This window comes from Arvicola amphibius, chromosome 3 (genome assembly GCF_903992535.2).
Source record: "Arvicola amphibius chromosome 3, mArvAmp1.2, whole genome shotgun sequence".
Lineage (NCBI taxonomy): Eukaryota > Metazoa > Chordata > Mammalia > Rodentia > Cricetidae > Arvicola > Arvicola amphibius.
The window spans coordinates 185278557-185296417 of NC_052049.1; the positions used below are offsets into that span (position 1 = coordinate 185278557).

The 17861-nt window shown below is 46.4% G+C and overlaps 1 protein-coding gene across 1 annotated transcript in view; it reads right to left on the reverse strand.

The window, feature by feature from the left end:
• Nucleotides 1-17861, reverse strand: part of Scn11a (sodium voltage-gated channel alpha subunit 11) — a 73121-nt gene that overhangs the window by 13227 nt on the left and 42033 nt on the right. The window contains exons 15-22 of the mRNA XM_038322442.1: nucleotides 17169-17570; nucleotides 15763-15876; nucleotides 14623-14737; nucleotides 13571-13725; nucleotides 9443-9616; nucleotides 3606-3707; nucleotides 2905-3174; nucleotides 1630-1683 (exon numbers count right to left, since the gene is read on the reverse strand). Of these exons, the coding sequence (XP_038178370.1) occupies nucleotides 1630-1683; nucleotides 2905-3174; nucleotides 3606-3707; nucleotides 9443-9616; nucleotides 13571-13725; nucleotides 14623-14737; nucleotides 15763-15876; nucleotides 17169-17570 (1386 nt within the window). The remainder of the gene's footprint in view (nucleotides 1-1629; nucleotides 1684-2904; nucleotides 3175-3605; nucleotides 3708-9442; nucleotides 9617-13570; nucleotides 13726-14622; nucleotides 14738-15762; nucleotides 15877-17168; nucleotides 17571-17861) is intronic.

Below are 17861 nucleotides of genomic sequence, written 5' to 3' on the forward strand. Positions count from 1 at the left end.
AATGTACTGAGAATTATGCTAATTGATTTATTGCTGTGCACTATCACCATAAAAAAATGTTAGTCTGCCGGGCGGTGGTGGCGCACGCCTTTAATCCCAGCACTCGGGAGGCAGAGGCAGGCGGATCTCTGTGAGTTCGAGGCCAGCCTGGTCTACAAGAGCTAGTTCCAGGACAGGCTCTAGAAAAAAAAACTACAGAGAAACCCTGTCTCGAAAAACAAAACAAAAAAAAAAATGTTAGTCTGTGGAGCTATGATGAAGCGTTAGCCGTAAAGATTCTCCTTCCTCCGTGCTGCAGCTCTCCTGCTCCCAGACCTCCTGTCTGTAGCCCTCGCTACATCTCAGGCATCAACTCTGTCAATTCCCCAATACAGCAACCACACATGCGCCATGATGGGAAACTAAGAAAACCTCCCCCATTGGCTCCTTCCTTGGCTCAACTATCTGCTCACTGTCCGGCTCTGGGTAACTCCCTTCCCACCCTTCAGCTGAACCAAATGAGGATGGGAACATGAGAAGTTACTCCTTGCTCTATTTAGTCCCTATGGTAATGCTTCCCCATGGTTGAGACAAGCAGACTTTGAAGAGTGTTTTCCTCCTCCTCTCCATCAACTGGAGATGAGCTAGAGGGAGGTCCGGGTACCTCGCTATGATGCTTGGTCTCTGTCTATGTGACACAGACTAACGTCACCTAGGAAGAGGGAACCTCAATTGGCAATTCCTTCTGCCAGATTGGTCTGAAAGAAAGTCTGTAGGGCATTTTTTAAATCCCTAGTTGATGCAGGAGGACCTTTCCCTAGGCAGGTGGACGCAAGTTGTGTAAGGAATGTAGATGAGCAAGCCCGAGGAAGTGTGCTTGCTAGTTTTATGTCATCTCAACACAAGCTAGAGTCACTGGTGGGGAGGAACCTTCAACTGAGGAAATGTTTTCATAAGATGGGGTTGTAGGCAAGCTGGTAGGGACACCGCTCATTGTGGGCGGGGCCATCCCTGGGCTGGGGTAGGGTGTTCCTGGGTGAGTTCCCCCTTTGCTTCTCTGGTCAATGGATTGTGATATGTAAACCAAACAAACCATTTCCTCCCCAAGTTGCATTTCACGGAGTTTCATTAGAGCAATGGTAACCCTAAGAAGGACAGGAAGTAAGCCAGTTCTTCTCTGGGGTCTCTGCTCCAATTCACACATCCAGGTTCCTACCTGGAGTTTCTGCCCTGGTTTCTCTCAATGATAGCCTGTAACCTGTAAGTTTAAACAAATGAACAAACAAAAATTTCCCTACACCTCCCCGCACATTGATTTGGCCAGCGTTTTATAACAGAAACAGAAATCAAGCTAGGACACACGTGATTCTCTTGTTTCAGTCCCATCTCCTAAATGAACGTTTTTCATTTCTTCTGTTGCCATGCAGAGGAAATGTGGGGCGCTACAGAATTCGGGGGTGTCAGACCCAGCAGGATACATTAGAGCTCTTTTATCAGTCAATGTCTGTACCATCATTTTGCCTCCAGAAGGGCAGGATAGAGGATCTGGGGGGATAAAGCTGTCATGCAGGGAGTCTGGGGCCGTCTGGGTACTCGCAATGTCTCAGGTTTGAGCTTAACATTCTAGAACATAGTGAGACCCTAACTCACCCCTCTGGAGTCCACAGCAGCGTTCATAATGTCCAGCCAGCCCTTATACGTTGCCTGAAACAGAAGGAGAAAAACACAGACACAGCTGTAGATTTTTTTCATCGACCAATGCATGCCATGCCCAAGCTTGCCAAGCCCTGTGGGCTGGTGTCCATCAGCCACAGAGAAAGGTCCACACAAAAGAACAATATGAAGGAACTCAGTGGGAGATGCCATGCAATTTCTCTTTCTTCTTCATCCCCCCAAGACTAATGATTTTAAAACAAATATATTTCTACACTCTGGTTGCTTGGGAAGAGCCAGGCAAGGCTCTTTCGGACGGCACGTGGTTGTGCTACCTGCGGCTTGGAAAGAGCACGGTTGACAATGTCTACACTGAAGGGTTCTCCTGTCTGGCGGGTGCCCTCAGCATCGAGTGAGGGGCCACAGAAGACAAGGCCAATGGAAGAGACCCTGAAAGGGGTATTATCGTGTGTGATGTCATCTTCATTGCCAACCTGATTGGCTCTGAAGTCACCTAGGAGACACATATGGGGCATGTGTTGAAGGTGTTTCTGAGGATGTTTAATTGAGAGGAGAAGACTCATCCTAAGTGTGGGTGGCACCATCTAAGTGACTGAAAAGGAACAGGTGATCTGAGCACCCACATCCGTCTCCTTCTGTCCACTTCCTGACTGTAGAGCCAGTGTGGCCAGCTGCCCCACATTCCCACAGCCATCTCTGGAGAATTCTCACCACCATGTCTTCCCCACCACGATGGCCTAGTCCCTCAAACCACGGGCAAAAATAACCCTGCTGTAAAGTTGCTTCAGGTGAGAAATGCCCCTCCCTTGGTCCCAGTTGTTGGCGCACTATGAGAACTCTAGGAGACAGACCTTGCTGAAGTGTGACACTGGGGACAGGCTCTACAGCCACCCCTCCTGTGATCACAGTCAGCTTCCAGATCCTTCCCCCATACATCGCTCTGGGACAGACCTGGTTCCCTCTGGAGTTATAAGCCAAAATAAAACCTTTTTTCCCTGGCTTAATTTTTTGGGAGTATTTTATTGCAGCAACAGAAGATTAACTAACGTGTCGGGTAGTTTGTCAAAGAAATGAGAAAAGAAACTAAGCTAGGCACTGCCCATGGAGAACCGATTCCCAAAAACGCTGCCTCACCCCCATGCCACCCTGTGACTAGGACTGGAATCCACAGTCTCAGTGGAGTTACTATGTTTTTAGTGACCAATCAGTCTTCCAAGTTTTCTCTCCCTGGATGGAGATGGACCCACTTACCACCTGCAGCAGAGCGAGGTAGGCATTCCCCACGTTGTCGAAGTTGACTTTCGGGACCTCCCACGAGAAATTGCTATCTCTACACTGGCTTCGGTTTTTAATTTCAGTATGATTGAAGTATTTATTGATGTCTGTCCCGTTAATGCACCTTCCAAACCTCCCAGAAAAAAAATTTACTCCCAGGATGCAAAATATGAGCCAGAAAATGAGGCAGACCAGCAGGACGTTAAGAATGGCGGGTATGGCACTGATGAGGGCGTTGACCACAACCTTAGTGGGGGCGAGACAGAGGAAAACAGGTAACACACAGGGCAGCCCACAAGCGCTCCATCTTCCCAGCAGGGACCCAGCGGGCAGGACGGGATCTCCAGGGTTATTTTGTCTTTACTCTGACCATCCCTCTCCCAGCCCACAGTGAGCTCTACTTTCTGCTCAGATGGCCACCAAGGACGACCTCAGACGTGCCCTGTGAAGTCGACATTAGGCACACGGGATACGTCTTTACCTAGGATGTTTAAGGGAAGACGGTCTACCTGGGCTGTCAAGAGGCAGACCACGGCATAGTCTTCTCTCTACTTCTTGTAGTTCAGGCCCTAATCTGGTGACGAGGGACCCCAGGAGAAGCTTGACAAAAGAACAAGGGCAGTTGACCTCTGTTTGTCCTGTTAGCCACGTCTCCACCCATCCACCTGGACACGTACCTTCATTCCTTCGAACTGAGACAGCGCCCGCAGGGGCCTCAGGGCCCGCAGAGTCCGGAAGGACTTCAGGGTTGGTGAGTTCGTGAGACTGACCACAGACACCTGTGGGAGGAGACACTGCCTGATGAGGACAGCTGCCTGGGCAGCCAAGACTGCCGGTGCAGGCTCAACAGCCCCCTCCTCGTTTTTCCTCTTCATGTGTGTGCATGTCTGTCGCCTGTCTGTCTGCCTGCCTGTGTGCCTGCATGTGAATGTATGTGGGGACCAGAGGTCAATTTGTGGTGTTTGTCTCAATTGCTCTCCACATTATCGTTTGAAGGAGAGTTTCTCACTGCACGTGGAGCCACAATGGGCTAGGATGACTGCCCAGGGACATCTAGTGTTCTCCTGTCTCTGCCTCTGTAGTTCTGGGATTACAGCTATTTACCACTCTGCCTGGTTCCTAGTTCTGGGGTTACAGATGTGCGCTACTCTGCCTGATTTTTTACATGGACGCCAGGGTTCCACACTTAGGGCCTCATGCGTACACGACATCGCTCCAGCGCTCTCAAGGACCCTGTTTCTGAGATGTTGAACACAGTGGCAAGCCAGATCCTGCTGGAACGGCAACAGCAGTTACAATGAGAGAGGTATGTTTATGTCGTTTGAGTCTCAAAAGACACTGAGATGCTGGTATAAATTCATGGATGGCCATGACATCACCACACAGGACAAGATCATAAATCAGATTGGGGCAGGAACATGTGCTGGATGGCTAGATTACAAAATGTGTGATCAACATTAAATAGTTTTATTAAGAACTGGGGAGATAATAGAAAAGTGTCTGTCTCTCAAACATGAGGACCTGGGTGTGGGTCCCAGGTGCGGAGGCACATTTCTGTCATTCTAGTGATGGAAGGGCAGAGACAGGAGGACCAGCCAGGAGACCAGCTAGCTTGATGTACATGGTGAAATTCCAAGCCATGGGGAGGCCTTACCTCAAACAAGAAACGGAAGACACCTGAGGACAGATATCTGTAGTTGCCCGACAGCCATGCTTAGGCTGTGCACATGCGGTGCACACCCAAACCCCTCGTTGCACTCACACTGATACCATGCATGGGCATGCACACCCCAAAAATAAAAATAAGAAGTATATTAAAACATCATTTTTAAAATAAGGTTTTAACTTTGTTGGGAGCGTATTTAGGCAGGTTCTAGCAAACTCTCCTCTGCCTTACCCCTCTCGGAGAGAAGGAATGGAGAAGAGGGCTGTTACTGAGAACCAAAGAAAGTTCTCACCATGGGAGGGGCCATCCTGTGGGGACATCGTGCACCTAGTCATCTGTGCCTCAGGCTACTTTCTGTTCCGTCAGATTTGGAGATAGCAGCCAGCTTCTCACACTAAAGCAGCGTGATCTTTCTCATCTCAGTCACTGTTCAAAGGGACGAGTCCACTAGGATGACTTCGTTTTTTTTATTTTATCTTATTTTTTATTTTTATTTCCACTCTCAATCACTGTTCAAAGGGACAGGTATTCTAGAATGACTTTTTTATTTTTAATTTTTTCTGGCTTACATTGATCATTCTGTTCTTTTCTGAGACCCCATGATGTATAATATAAATTGTATATCATACACCCTAATCTACCTCTTCCCCATTTTTTAAATGTATGTGAGCACCTGCACTCACACCACCCAGGGAGAGGTCAGAGGACAACCGGCAGGCGTCTCTTCTCTCCTGCCGTGACCTGGCTCAGTGCAAGCTCCTTCACCTAACGTGCTAATCACTGACCCATACTATTCTAACTGTTGCATACTATCACAGGGCATAAGCGCTCCTGTCTTACAGACCTGTTCCCCTCTGGTGAATATCTAGGCTACCTCCTTTTCTTTGTTATAAAAAAATATCATAAACTGACAGACTTGTGTTTTTCTTGGGTTCATATCCAAGAGGCTCCATTGGATCTATACTAGGATTGGTATGTCTAGATTACAAATAGACACAATTTGTAATTTTACTGAATAATGCAAAATTTTCCCCATAATGGCTGTCCCAATTAAACTGTTAGCAGTGATTAGAGATTTTAATTTCCAATGCTCTTCTTAATACAGGTGTCAGTTAACTTTAAAATTGTTTCTCAGTCTGAGTAATGTAAACACTCACTTTTAAATGCATTTCTGTGTTGACTCATGGAACGAGTCTGCCATTACTCACACGTGTGTCAGCAGCCCGGGTTTCTCCTGTCTGCACACGCGTGTCAGCAGCCTGGGTTTCTCCTGTCTGCACACGCGTGTCAGCAGCCTGGGTTTCTCCTTTCTCCTGTCTGCATCCTTTGAGTGTCATTTTCCTTGTCATCTGTAGGTTATATTATGTATGTATGTATGTATGTATGTATGTTATATTATGTATGTATGTATGTTATATTATGTATGTATGTATGTATGTCATATTATGTATGTATGTATGTTATATTATGTATGTATGTATGTCATATTATGTATGTATGTATGTTATATTATGTATGTGTGTTATAATATGTATGTATGTATGTTATGATATGTATGTATGGATGTTATATTATGTATGTGTGTATGTTATATTATGTATGTATGTATGTTATATTATGTATGTATGCATGTTATATTATGTATGTATGTTATATTATGTATGTATGTGTGTTATATTATGTATGTATGTATGTTATATTATGTATGCATGTATGTTATATTATGTATGTATGTATGTATGTATGTATGTATGAATGTATATCTGTCATGCACATAATAAATACTAAGTCCTGGTTTCTAATTTGTCTTTAACTATAACTTTAGCATTGTCGAGTAGAAGTTGCATGTTTTAATGGAGTTAGGCTTACATATTTTTGTGTTTTAGGTTTGTGTTTTTCTTTTTCTTTTCTTTCTTTTATTTTTCCTTTTTTCCTTTTTGGTTTTTTTTTTTTTTTGGTTTTTCAAGACAGGGTTTCTCTGTAGCTTTGGAGCCTGTTCTTGTAGACCAAACTGGTCTCGAACTCACAGAGATCTGCCTGTCTCTGCCTCCCAAGTGCTGGGATTAAAGGTGTGCACCACCACCACCTGACTAGGTTTGTGTTTTTCTACTCCATAATTATAATTAGGATCATTGTATGGACTCTTTTAAGCTTTCCTTCCATTTATAAATCTATTTACTGTGGGAGGGCATTGTGTCGAGCTCAAGAGGGTGACTTGCAGGACTTGGCTCACTCCTTCCACCATAAGGGTTGTGGGGATTGAGCTCAGATTCTCAGGTTTGGTGACAAGCACCTGGACCTGTTGAGCCACCTCACGGCCCTTGTTGTATGCAATCTTGATTGTTTTGAATGTCATCTCAGTGGTTTTAATAAGAACGTCCCCCATACCATAGTTAGTGGAACTGTTTGATAGGATTAAAAGGATTAGGAGGTGTGGCCTTGTTAGAGGAAGTGTGTCATGCCGGGAGAGAAGTGGGCAGCTTTGAGGTATCCACAGAACATGCCAGAGCCAGGCTTGTTGGCTCTGTCCCTGCAGATCAGCTCCAGGACTGCACCTGCCATGCCTGCTATTCCTGCTGCCAAGCTCCCCAATGAAATGTTTTCTCTTATATGTGTTCTGTAGTTGTGGTTTCTCCACAGAGAGATAGGACAGCGACTAAGACACTCGCTGTGTCATAAATGAGATCAGACGTCCACAGGATCAGTTCCTGGTTTCAGGCATGGAGCTGATGGGCCGTGAAGGATTTTCCTGAGCACAGTCTACAGGGTCAAGGTCAACAATGGGTCTCACCATGGGTTGCCTTCTCTGTGAGTCAGAAGCATGGAATTACACATTTATCTTATGCTCTTTACATCTGTTGTTAGGGTTTGTCCGGTTTACTCTCTTACCAAGATTGTACTTGTCTTGGGTTAGACCTGCAATCCCAGCACACATGAGGTCAGGCAGGAGGAGCAGGGTTCTAGGTCATCTTTGGTTACACAGTGAGATTGAGGCTAGCCTAGGCTACATGAGACCCTATCTCAAAAACCAACAAACAAGGGTTATGCTTGTCTTATTTGGATGGTTTGCAGTTTCCCTTTTCCAGTCTTCAAAAGAACTTGATTATTATTGACTCTTCTTCATAACAACTTGGTTAGTATTGAATTTATTAAAACAGTAAAACTTGCTTTACAAACCATCTGGATCTTTTGATGTTTTTCTGACACCATGGGTTTAGACTGCTGTTTGATTTTTTTTAAGGATCTCTGCTAGATTTATACTATCTATTTTGAATTGGCTAAATTTAATTTTTTTACAGTCTTCACTTGTGTGTTCTTGTCTTCACCATGTGTGCACCACTGTGCGTGTGTGAAGGCCCAGAATGTCGTCCTCAACACGCTCCACCTTATCTCATTGAACCTGGGCTCACCGTTGTGGCTAGCCAGTCCCAGGAGTTCTTCAGTCTCTGCCTCCTCAGAGCTGGGATTTTGGCACCGTGTGGGTATACCTGACTTTTGTGCAAGGGAGCTGGGGATCCGAACTCATGTCCTCATGCTTGCACGTCAAGCGCTTTGCCAACTGAGCCACCGCCCCAGCACCTTCCCTCCTTTCTTAAATAGACATGGACTCAGTATAATGATGGAAAGAACACGTGTTGAAGCCCTGCACCCAGGAGTGAGACTTCCTAGATTTGAACCTCACCTCTACCACTTCTCAGCAGGTAGTCTTGAGCAGGCTTTAGCCTTTCGGAGTTATTTTCTTCCTCCGAATACAGGGAAAACAAAAGCCCTCCCACAAAGAGTGGCTACACAGTGGAAGGAAGAAGACATTGGCACAGGTGGCAGATAATGTGGCTGTTGGAAGATTTTTTTTGTCTCCAGACATAACATGATGCCATCTTGGGCTTTGTGCCTGGTAGCCATGGCAACTAGAGCAGACTGATAAGAATGCTAGCCAGGTCTATGGAAACACAGCTGTGGGCATCCCCTAAGGAGTCGAAGAAAAGAGACCTGAGATCCCCTCCTGAGACCCTCCTTCTCCCAGCACCGGTTATTTTGGGAGAGCGTAGAGTATATAGCTAGGGGATAGAAAGTTGATTGACAGCAGGGCTCCATGACTCGCCTTCCTACAGATGGGGTGGGACTTTGCAGTGATATAGCTATTCTAGGGGTCAGCCACACATGGTAAGAAAGCCCAACGGACTCATCCGTCTCACCAAGCTGGACTTCGAAATCATACTTCAGTGTATCGCTGCTCATAGGGGAACAGTAGACATTCATTGGCTGTTTCTTCTCAGGAAAAGTTAAGGCCACAGTGGTACAGAGGAAGCATCAGAACGTGCTCCACTACAGGCCTAGAGGGGTGGAGCCCATGCTGCTCTACGTCATCTGCTCTGCATCCTGAAGCTAGCTGTTAACCTTCTGAGCTGTGGGATTCTTCATCGGTCACTGCTGCCTATACTTATTCAGTGAGCACTGAATAAGGTAACATATGCAAAACCCTTCTCTCTTACTTCCTAAACACCAGCATCGGAAACATGGGAAAAGAAAAAGAAAAGTTGGAAGGAGAAGGAAAAATAGAGGATGTCCAAAGTTCCTCTAGGTTTTCATCAGACACAAGCAGGGTTCAGAGAGAGAGGTGGAGGAGTGTCACCGTGGAGGTGGTTGAGGTAGTCTGTGTGTGAGAGGCAGCGCCCAAGAGGGCTGGACCACAGGTGGACAGCTGTCAGTTCGCAGTAAGTGCTGTAACACTGTGTGAGATTCTTTGGAGAGGCACCCGTATGAGGAACACATGGACGGCAGCCCCCTTAGCGTTCCCTCTCCCATCCCTGCCCTAACCCAAACAGGGCGCAGAAACAGTAAACTTACGATTACAATGAGGAAATCAAGCCAGCACCAGGCGCTGGTGAAATACCTCCGGAATCCAAAGGCCACCCACTTTAGAATCATCTCCAGGATAAAAATAAATGTGAAAATATTATCGGTACACTTTAGCAATCGCTCAATATGGGGCCGTGTAGAGATGTTGACATCTTCAAATATCTGGAAGGATAAAGCCAGGATGGACCAGGGTGAGTATGTGCAGGGCTCCTTGTTAACTTTGAGTCTTTTCTATTTTATATGAATAAAAACTAGCTGGTATCTTGGTGATGGCATTTGGTTATAAAAAAAAAGATTAAGGTAGATCTTTCCCATTAAAATGTATTTCTTGATTAAATAAACAGAAAATTGCATATCCATATATCTGTTACCCTGGTGATTTCATGGTCTGTCCTCTCTGGCCTGCTCTGAGGTCTAATATGGTCAAGTTAACAGTCTAGAATCACTTAGCTGACACAGCTCTGGGCATGTCCTAGAGAGGGTTTATATGCTGGGTAGACCACCTAACTATGGGTGGCTCCACAGGCTAGGACCTTGAATAATAAAAAAGGAAGCAACCTGAGGACCACCATATTCTCTCTCTCTCTCTCTCTCTCTCTCTCTCTCTCTCTCTCTCTCTCTCTCTCTCTCTCTCTCTCTCTCTTTCTCTCTCACCTTCCTGACTATGGATGCAATATGAACAGCTGTCTCATGCTCCAGCTGCTGTGGCAGACTGTACCCTCAAAGCAAGAGCCAAAATAAATGCTCTCTCTCGTTGGTGGGGAATTTTAATTGTCAACACAGCCTGATTGCTCATTCTACTTGACTACGTCTTCAGTCTCCTGGAAAGAGAATGCATAACAGGTTGGCCTGTGGGTGTGTCTGTGTCTATAATCAATAGTCTGGGTTACAATAATCAGTGTGGGAAAGCCAGCCCATTGTGGGGCCACCCTTTCCTGGGCAGCGAGGGGATCCTGGATTGTATACATATGGTGTGAGTGCTAGCTAAGTGCGGATGTATCCATTTCTCTGCTCTTGACTGAGAATGTACCCTGCTAGGATGTGGGCTGTGGGCCTCCTAGCTGGTCAAGCTCCTGCTTTGACTTCTCCACAACGATGAGTTGTAACCTGGCATTATGAGCTGAGTCAATCCCTTCTCTTTAAAGTTGTTTCTGTCAGGACACTTCTGTCTTAGCAACAGAAGCAAAACTAGAACGTCCCCTCAAGTGGCCCTTTCCACATAGGTGAGAAAGGTAACCAATATACTCCCAATATAAGAGTCTTCCTACACAATAGATTGTCGGAGCATTTTCTGGGATTCCTAACCCTTTCAACTTTTGCCAGTTATGTCTTTCCAAGTTTCCCAGAAATACCTATGCCCTAGACCACTACTTTAACCCTCCAGGTCGCCTTAGCAACTGTACTCAGTGCCTGTCCATTGTGTTCCCAATTCCTTTCTCTATATCTCAGCAAGCCTAGAGTTCATCATCTCCTGCGACTAACTCCCGTTCACCACACACACACACACACACACACACACACACCACATACACACACACACACCACACATACACACACACACACACACACACCACATACACCCTGCAGATAATATCACTTTCTAACCATATTGAGACACACTAAAATGGAGATGCTCTGAACCAAAGCTCCTGGTGGGAATTTGACTATCAAACATCCATTAAGTGCGATTACAGAAATGGGACATGACACTTTGAACCTTCTCCATGCTACACCCAAACATCTCCCTCACCTACTCTGTGTGTCTGCGTGTGGACGTGTGTGTGCGTGCGTGAGTGCATGCGTGTATGTATGTGTGAGAGAGAATTTTGAGCCCGGGCCTATAGATCTAGGTGTGGTCTCTCATTTCAGTCTTTCTATAGTAAGAATGAAAGAAATGGGAGAATGGTTTAGGTACTAACCCTGCCTAAGATACTTAGGAAAACATTGAAAGTGGGCATAAAATCAGTCCCATTTTAGGTACAAAGTAGGGCCATATCCTAGAGGAAAAGAATTCAAAAGAATCTAACCAACTCATTTCCACCTACCAAATTGAGTTTTGACTAGAAAAAAAAGGTCTTTTTATTGTCCAGAAGTAAACTACCTCCCACGGGTTCTCGTATTTGAACAATTGGTTCCCAGCTGGTCCACTGTTTTGTTTTCTCTGAGGGATGTAGTAGGCGACCTTGGGTTGGGTGACCTTGAAGGAAGTGTAACTCGGAGTCTACAAACTCCAGCCACGGCTTCACTTCCTTTCATCAGTTTCTGATCCCTGAGGTTGTGAACGGCAGCCTCACGTTCCTGCCGCCATGGTGAGAGCTGCTCCTACCACCACGCCTTCCTCATTATGATGGGCTGCACCTTGAACTATGAGTGAGAAGACAAGGTGAAAGCCACTGCCATAGCCCTCGGCTCTTCCCTGTCCTGCGGGCTCCTGCTGAGCCTTGGGAACGTAGCTGAGTGGACACTCATCACTGGTCCTGCTCACTACCCTTCAGTCTCTCCTGCTCTGAGCCCGTCACTTACGACTGTGGCTGTCATGACCGCATTTGTCTTCGTCGCCATTACCTGCCCACAGATGGCAGGCAAATCTGCACAGCGTCACAGACTTGCTTTCTCTTTTGAAACCTTAGCCACAAGCTAGCTAAGTCGGTCAAAGACACGCAAATTCTGAATTGCAAAGTCTCCCGTGTTTTACCAGAGACAGTTTTTAATAAGAGACACTTGTTACTACTGTGCATTTGTCCAGATCCAACCTTCTCAGAGTCTAACAAGACCCACATCACCTAGGGAACTTATTTCAATGTAAGCTCTGATTCAGTGGTTTGGAAGGACTCAAGACTTGGCTAACTAGCTTCCAATGCTGCTAGACAGTGTTGGTCCTGAGGCCATAGGCAGTGGTGATGAATCAAATTTTTTTTTATTCTCATCTCTATGCAATCATGTACAGTAAGATGGGCCAGATCTTTCTCCTGATGCCCTCTACATAGTGTATTCTGTACTGCTCTGCCCAGCCTATACCCGCCTCTCTGAAAGCAGATTAGGAACTAGGACAGGGCTCTCTGCCTACTGGGAGGTCTCTGGTCATGTCATCTTTCCCTGACACCACAGGGCATGTGTCTATGGCCTTCTAGAAGCTCCACTGCCTTCCTGTGGCTTAACACCACTTAGGAAATAATATAAATTCAACTGTACTATTCACAACACACAAGCAGTAGAGATAAGTCCATCAGGAGAGATCCCAGGATGGTTCTAGAGAAACCTGTATTTTTGTTTGAGGAATAATTTCTATTGTATGTGGAACATGAGGGTTTATATTGGTGCCAGTCCCTGAGCACGGTCTATATGCCTCCTGCCATTTCCCTTAGGATTACACATGTATGACGCACTAGACAGAAGGCATGGGACCCAAGAGAGCACTTCTGTGGCATCTCTGCTACTACAAACTCCAAATCAAGAACAAGAACAATCCTGTTCCCTTAGCATGACAGTGAAAGTCTGAGCCATTTGAAGGCGAGATACAAGACAGGAGAGGGAGGACAGGAAACTGAGGAAGAGGGGGAGTTAAGGAAAAGGGGAGTATGTAAGCGATCAGGGAAGCTGGAGAGAGGACAGGAGTGCCTGGGAGGAATGAATTGAGAGCGGAAAGGTGTTGGGACCTGAAAGTGAATGCAGGTAGGACTCAGAGTGACTCGTTAGTCTCACTGAGATTTACATCGCACTGACGGGAAATACCCAAGCAACTGGTCATAACCTGATCTGTTCTCTGTAGCCCTTCCCTTAATATCTTCATCCTGATCTTCAGGGACAGAGAGAGGAGGAGCTGTCTGAAGTACTGATATAGTGGAGACATCTAGGAATCCTCCAGAAGTGGAGAGCAGGCGGACAAACTCAAGTCCAAGGGCTAGACATGAGAAGGTACTTTCACACTGGCCTGGTTAAACCTCTCCAACAGGGAAAGCACCTTCAGAGTAGGGACTCTGATTCTAAATGTGCAGACTCCCGCCCGCTAAGGAGCCCTCAGTGAAGAGCTCCCTTCGCTGCCCTTTTCCCAGGGTCACAATCAGCAGCGCCTCCAGCTGCCCCGCTGTCAACCTCCTCCCCATGAGCATCCTTTACCAGAGCACCGCTGCTCAGCAAGATGACAAAGATTATAAAGCTCTCGAACCAGCTGTGCTTCACGATCTGGTAGCAGGTTTTCCGAAGATTCCACCACACAACCCAGCAGGGCTTTCTCTTGTTTCTTTTGTGGCATAGAAAATGGCAGCCGAGGCCTGAAAGGAAGCATTTATGGCATGAGCGTCTGGAGTGAATTGCGTTAGTAACCTCAGCTCATCCCTTCGTGTCCCTCGCCTTGTGAACTGTAGCTTCCCCCATCAGAGGGGGAATTATGATTCTTTCCAAAACCTGAAATCTGGGCCACAAAGTGCAATCTCTGGGCCATGCCTATTTCCACTTGCCCTCTTGCCCCATCTCTTTGAAGGAGACAGTTGCAGGCTAGCCCATTGGTTCTCACAGATGCATAAGCTATGTGCAGCAGAGCCAACCTGGTCATGTGCTCAAGCTAGATCTGCTGAGGCCCTCACTGATACCACCCACATGAATAAAGTCATCTACCTTCAGCAGAGACAGCCAGCCCAGGTCAACTGATGTGAAGGTCTATTTTTCATTGTGCACCATCAATGATTTGTGGTTATTAACTATGCCAAAATTGTAGGGTGGGGAGGTTGTGACATACAGATAGTACCCAAAGAATTTCAAGAAACTTGAGGTGAGGACTTCCAAGGTTTTGTGGACTCTCCCCACACATGGGAGAACTTGATCAATTGCAAAGGGGTTTATAAGCAGCCTTTGCTCTCAACACACACACACCTTTATGATGGGCCAGGCTGCCCTTCAGTCCTCAATGCCCCTCCATTGCATGGATGTCCCAGGGGTCTACAGAGCAGCTGATCTGTTGGCCCAGCTAGTTCTCCAGAAGCACCTTCAGATATTTGCCCTGTTGGGCTGTGTGAACAGAGCCTATGGAAGCCCAGCGTCTTCTGAAACCCCCTCTACTAGAATCTAATAATCTAATAACGTTAGTGATAGAAATGAGCCATCCATCCAAACCACAAAGCCGCAGGGAACACAAAGGCTCCTGAGCTGTGTGCAGAAATGAGGCCACTTACTTTTGGGTAAGCATCTATCCGGTTGCTTTTTGGGGGTATCAGTGTTTCGAAAATTTATGAAGTTATTCAGATCAATGGTGCTGCATTCTGAGAGCACGCTTGCCGCATCCGACTTCTGCACACCAGAGTGGGGGAGGAGAGAGTCAGTCACCAGGACAGTCAGGTTAAAGCCAACAAGGCAAAGGTTGCTAGATAAGATGGCACTGGTAGCATGCTGTTCCCTGGGGGGACTTTTTCTCAAGTTCTCTGTCAGCCTCATTCAGGAGAAAATTAGCTCATCTCCATGGCTAATAAGCAGCAAGTATATGTGTGCACAGTAGCTCAACCCTTCCCCCTACAAATCATAACCCTAATAGGCTGCCAATTAGAGGGTAGGGAATGAGAAAACGACTCTACTGCCTGATTCCCAGCTCTCCCAGTTCATAGACCAATAGGTGAGGCCAGTGGCTCTGGCTGACCTAACCCTGTAGGAGGCGTTCTGGCCATGCCTCAAGTTAAATTTTTTTAAATAAAAGTGTGTGTGTGTGTGTGTGTGTGTGTGTGTGTGTGTGTGTACAAGCCAGAGTACAATCTTGGATATTATTTCTCAGGATCTGAGCATCTTAGGTTTTTTGTTGCTGTTGTTGGTGTTGTTTTTGTTTTGAGACAGAGTCTCTCATTGGTCCAGAGCTAACAGTTTGGCTGGTTGCTGGTGAGCCCCAGGGATTTTCCTACTTCTGCCTCCATAGCGCAGGGGTTACAAGCATCCACTGCCATGGCTGGCTTCTCATGAGGCCTTTGGAGATCAAACTCAGGCCCTTGTGTTTGCAATGCAGGCAATCTGCCAACAGGCTCATCTCCCCAAAACTAGAGACATTTAAAATTTTCACAACAAGAGGATACTCCTGATATCTAGTGAATGGAGGCCATGGGTTGCTGGCAGTCACCCTAGAATTCACAGGAAAGCCCACCACAGTGATGGGCTGTCTTGCCCCAAATGTCAGTGTGGCAAAACTGACAGCCCCTGACTTACACCTTTGTGTGAGACTCAGCCCTGGCAATGGTGTCTTCATTCTTTCCGATATTGACCCACAAGGCTGTTCTGGAGAAGCTGTGTGGAGGGGTCACGTGCTCCTCCCAACCATACCCTGGGAATATTACCTTCCGAGCACTCTGTATGGCTAGATGCGGATCTTCTTCAGAGAACACTTCAGTGTTCACACCTTGGTCATCTGGGCTGGTGGGCTGCTTGGTCTCCAGAGGGACGTCACAGGTCTGGCACACAGAAGCCCAGAGTGGAGTTAATATTTCTCTAGACAATCCATGCGACATGAAGCGAGAGTGAATTCTGCTCCTGAAAAACTCAACATGGAAGTAGACCGGGAAAACTACTGAACACAACAGAAATAGGAATGTATTGTAAAGTTACTTAATCAAAACAGTGTGGTTCCAGAATAAGACTCACCCCGTCCAATTAACTCAAAGATAAAATATCCCTGTGGGTGGGTGGGGGGAGATAGAGATTGTGTGTATGTGTGTGCATGCATGCATGTGCGTGTGCGTGTGTGTGTGTGTGTGTGTCTGTGTAGAGACCTGATGTCCTTCTGAATCATTTTTACCACCCTATTTTTGAGACAGAGTCTCTTACTGAACCCAGAGTCACCAACTGGCTAGGCTGGCTGGGCTGCAACGGGGAGGGATCCCCTGTCCCCATCTTCACAGTGCTCTAGTTATGGGAGTGTTGTCAGGGGCTTCTGACCTGCCCAGTTCCCACAATCGTTATGTCCTAAAGAAATCACTCAGAGGTCTACATTAGTTATAAACTGATTGGCCCATTAGCTCAGGCTTCTTATTAGCTCTTATAACTTATATAGCCCATTATTCTTATCTATGTTAGCCACATGGCTCAGTAACTTTTTCAGCGAGGCAGTCACATCTTGCTTCTTCTATGACAGGTTCACAACTGCAGAGCAATGGGCTTCCTCCTTCCCAGAATTCTCCTGTTCTCATTGACCCGCCTCTACTTCCTGTCTGGTTGTCCCACCTACACTTCCTGCCTGGCTATTGGCCAATCAGCATTTATTTAAAATATAATTGACAGAATGTAGACAATTGTCCCACACCACGGGCGCTATCGACCATGCCTGCTTTTGTTTGCTTCTTTTAAAGTGTGTGCTGGGGATCTGAACTCAGGTCCAAACGCCTTACCCACTAAGTAACCTCCCCAGCTGCAAAATGGAGATTTAATATATTCATAAAACTGGAAGGCTTGCTGTGGTGACCTACAAGGACATCTAAAAATGGTGTGTGATGGCTATTCCTGGTTATCAACTTGACAATGTTGGAATCAACTAAAACCCAAGCTGCCAGTTAGTCAAGCTGGAAGGGATTTTCTGACATTCCATGTCATGCAGGGACATAGCCTAGGATTAGGTTGATGTGTCAAAGAACACATACATTTTATAGCCAGCTATCCCTGAACAATACCTAGGACACACAGGTGACAAGTGCCCTATGATAACTGTATGTTTCGACCACACCTAATCTGACGTGTGGACCTTCCATACCTGAACTTCAGCACCAGCTTGGGAGATGCGTGAGGCTCTGAATTCACCAAAGTATTCAAAGTCATCCTCTTCCTCTGCAAGTGGGGCCAAGCGAGGCCTGCCGTGCCCAGAGTCCAAAGTCATTTGTGCATCAAATTCCTTCCAGGGCTTTGTATCCAGGGGAATAATGTCTTTGTTCTCACTATCAAAACTCCCTGGGATCTCTTTTGGCTTCGGTGAGTTTTGCCTCCGACATCTCTTACAACAGAAATTCTGAAGAGCGTGCCCCACGAAGGAAAAGGCCCGGTGGAACCTCTCCAGAGCCAGCTGCACTTTGGTTTTCCTGGTCTCTCCTTCGGGGTGCCCGTCCCTCTCCTCATTGCTGAAGGAATTGAGCAGCAAGGCAATGAAGAGGTTAAGCACCTGGGGTAGGTAGTAAGGGAAATTTAGCAAAGGAAGAGGCACTCAGAGTTCCTAGAACAACCTTCCCCCCAAGGCTCAAATCTCACCAAATGAGAATTTCCCTCCCTCCCAGCAAAGCTCTCCTACATTGTCCTGTCAGTGACAAGAGGAAGACCAAGAAAGATCAGGGAGAAAACACACGGAAAATGCAAGTGAAGGGACACAAACACAGGAAAGGGGCGTCAGAAATCATTATACCGAGAGAACCCGGACACCGAAAGACAGACACAGGTGTTCTCTCTCATGTGCAGG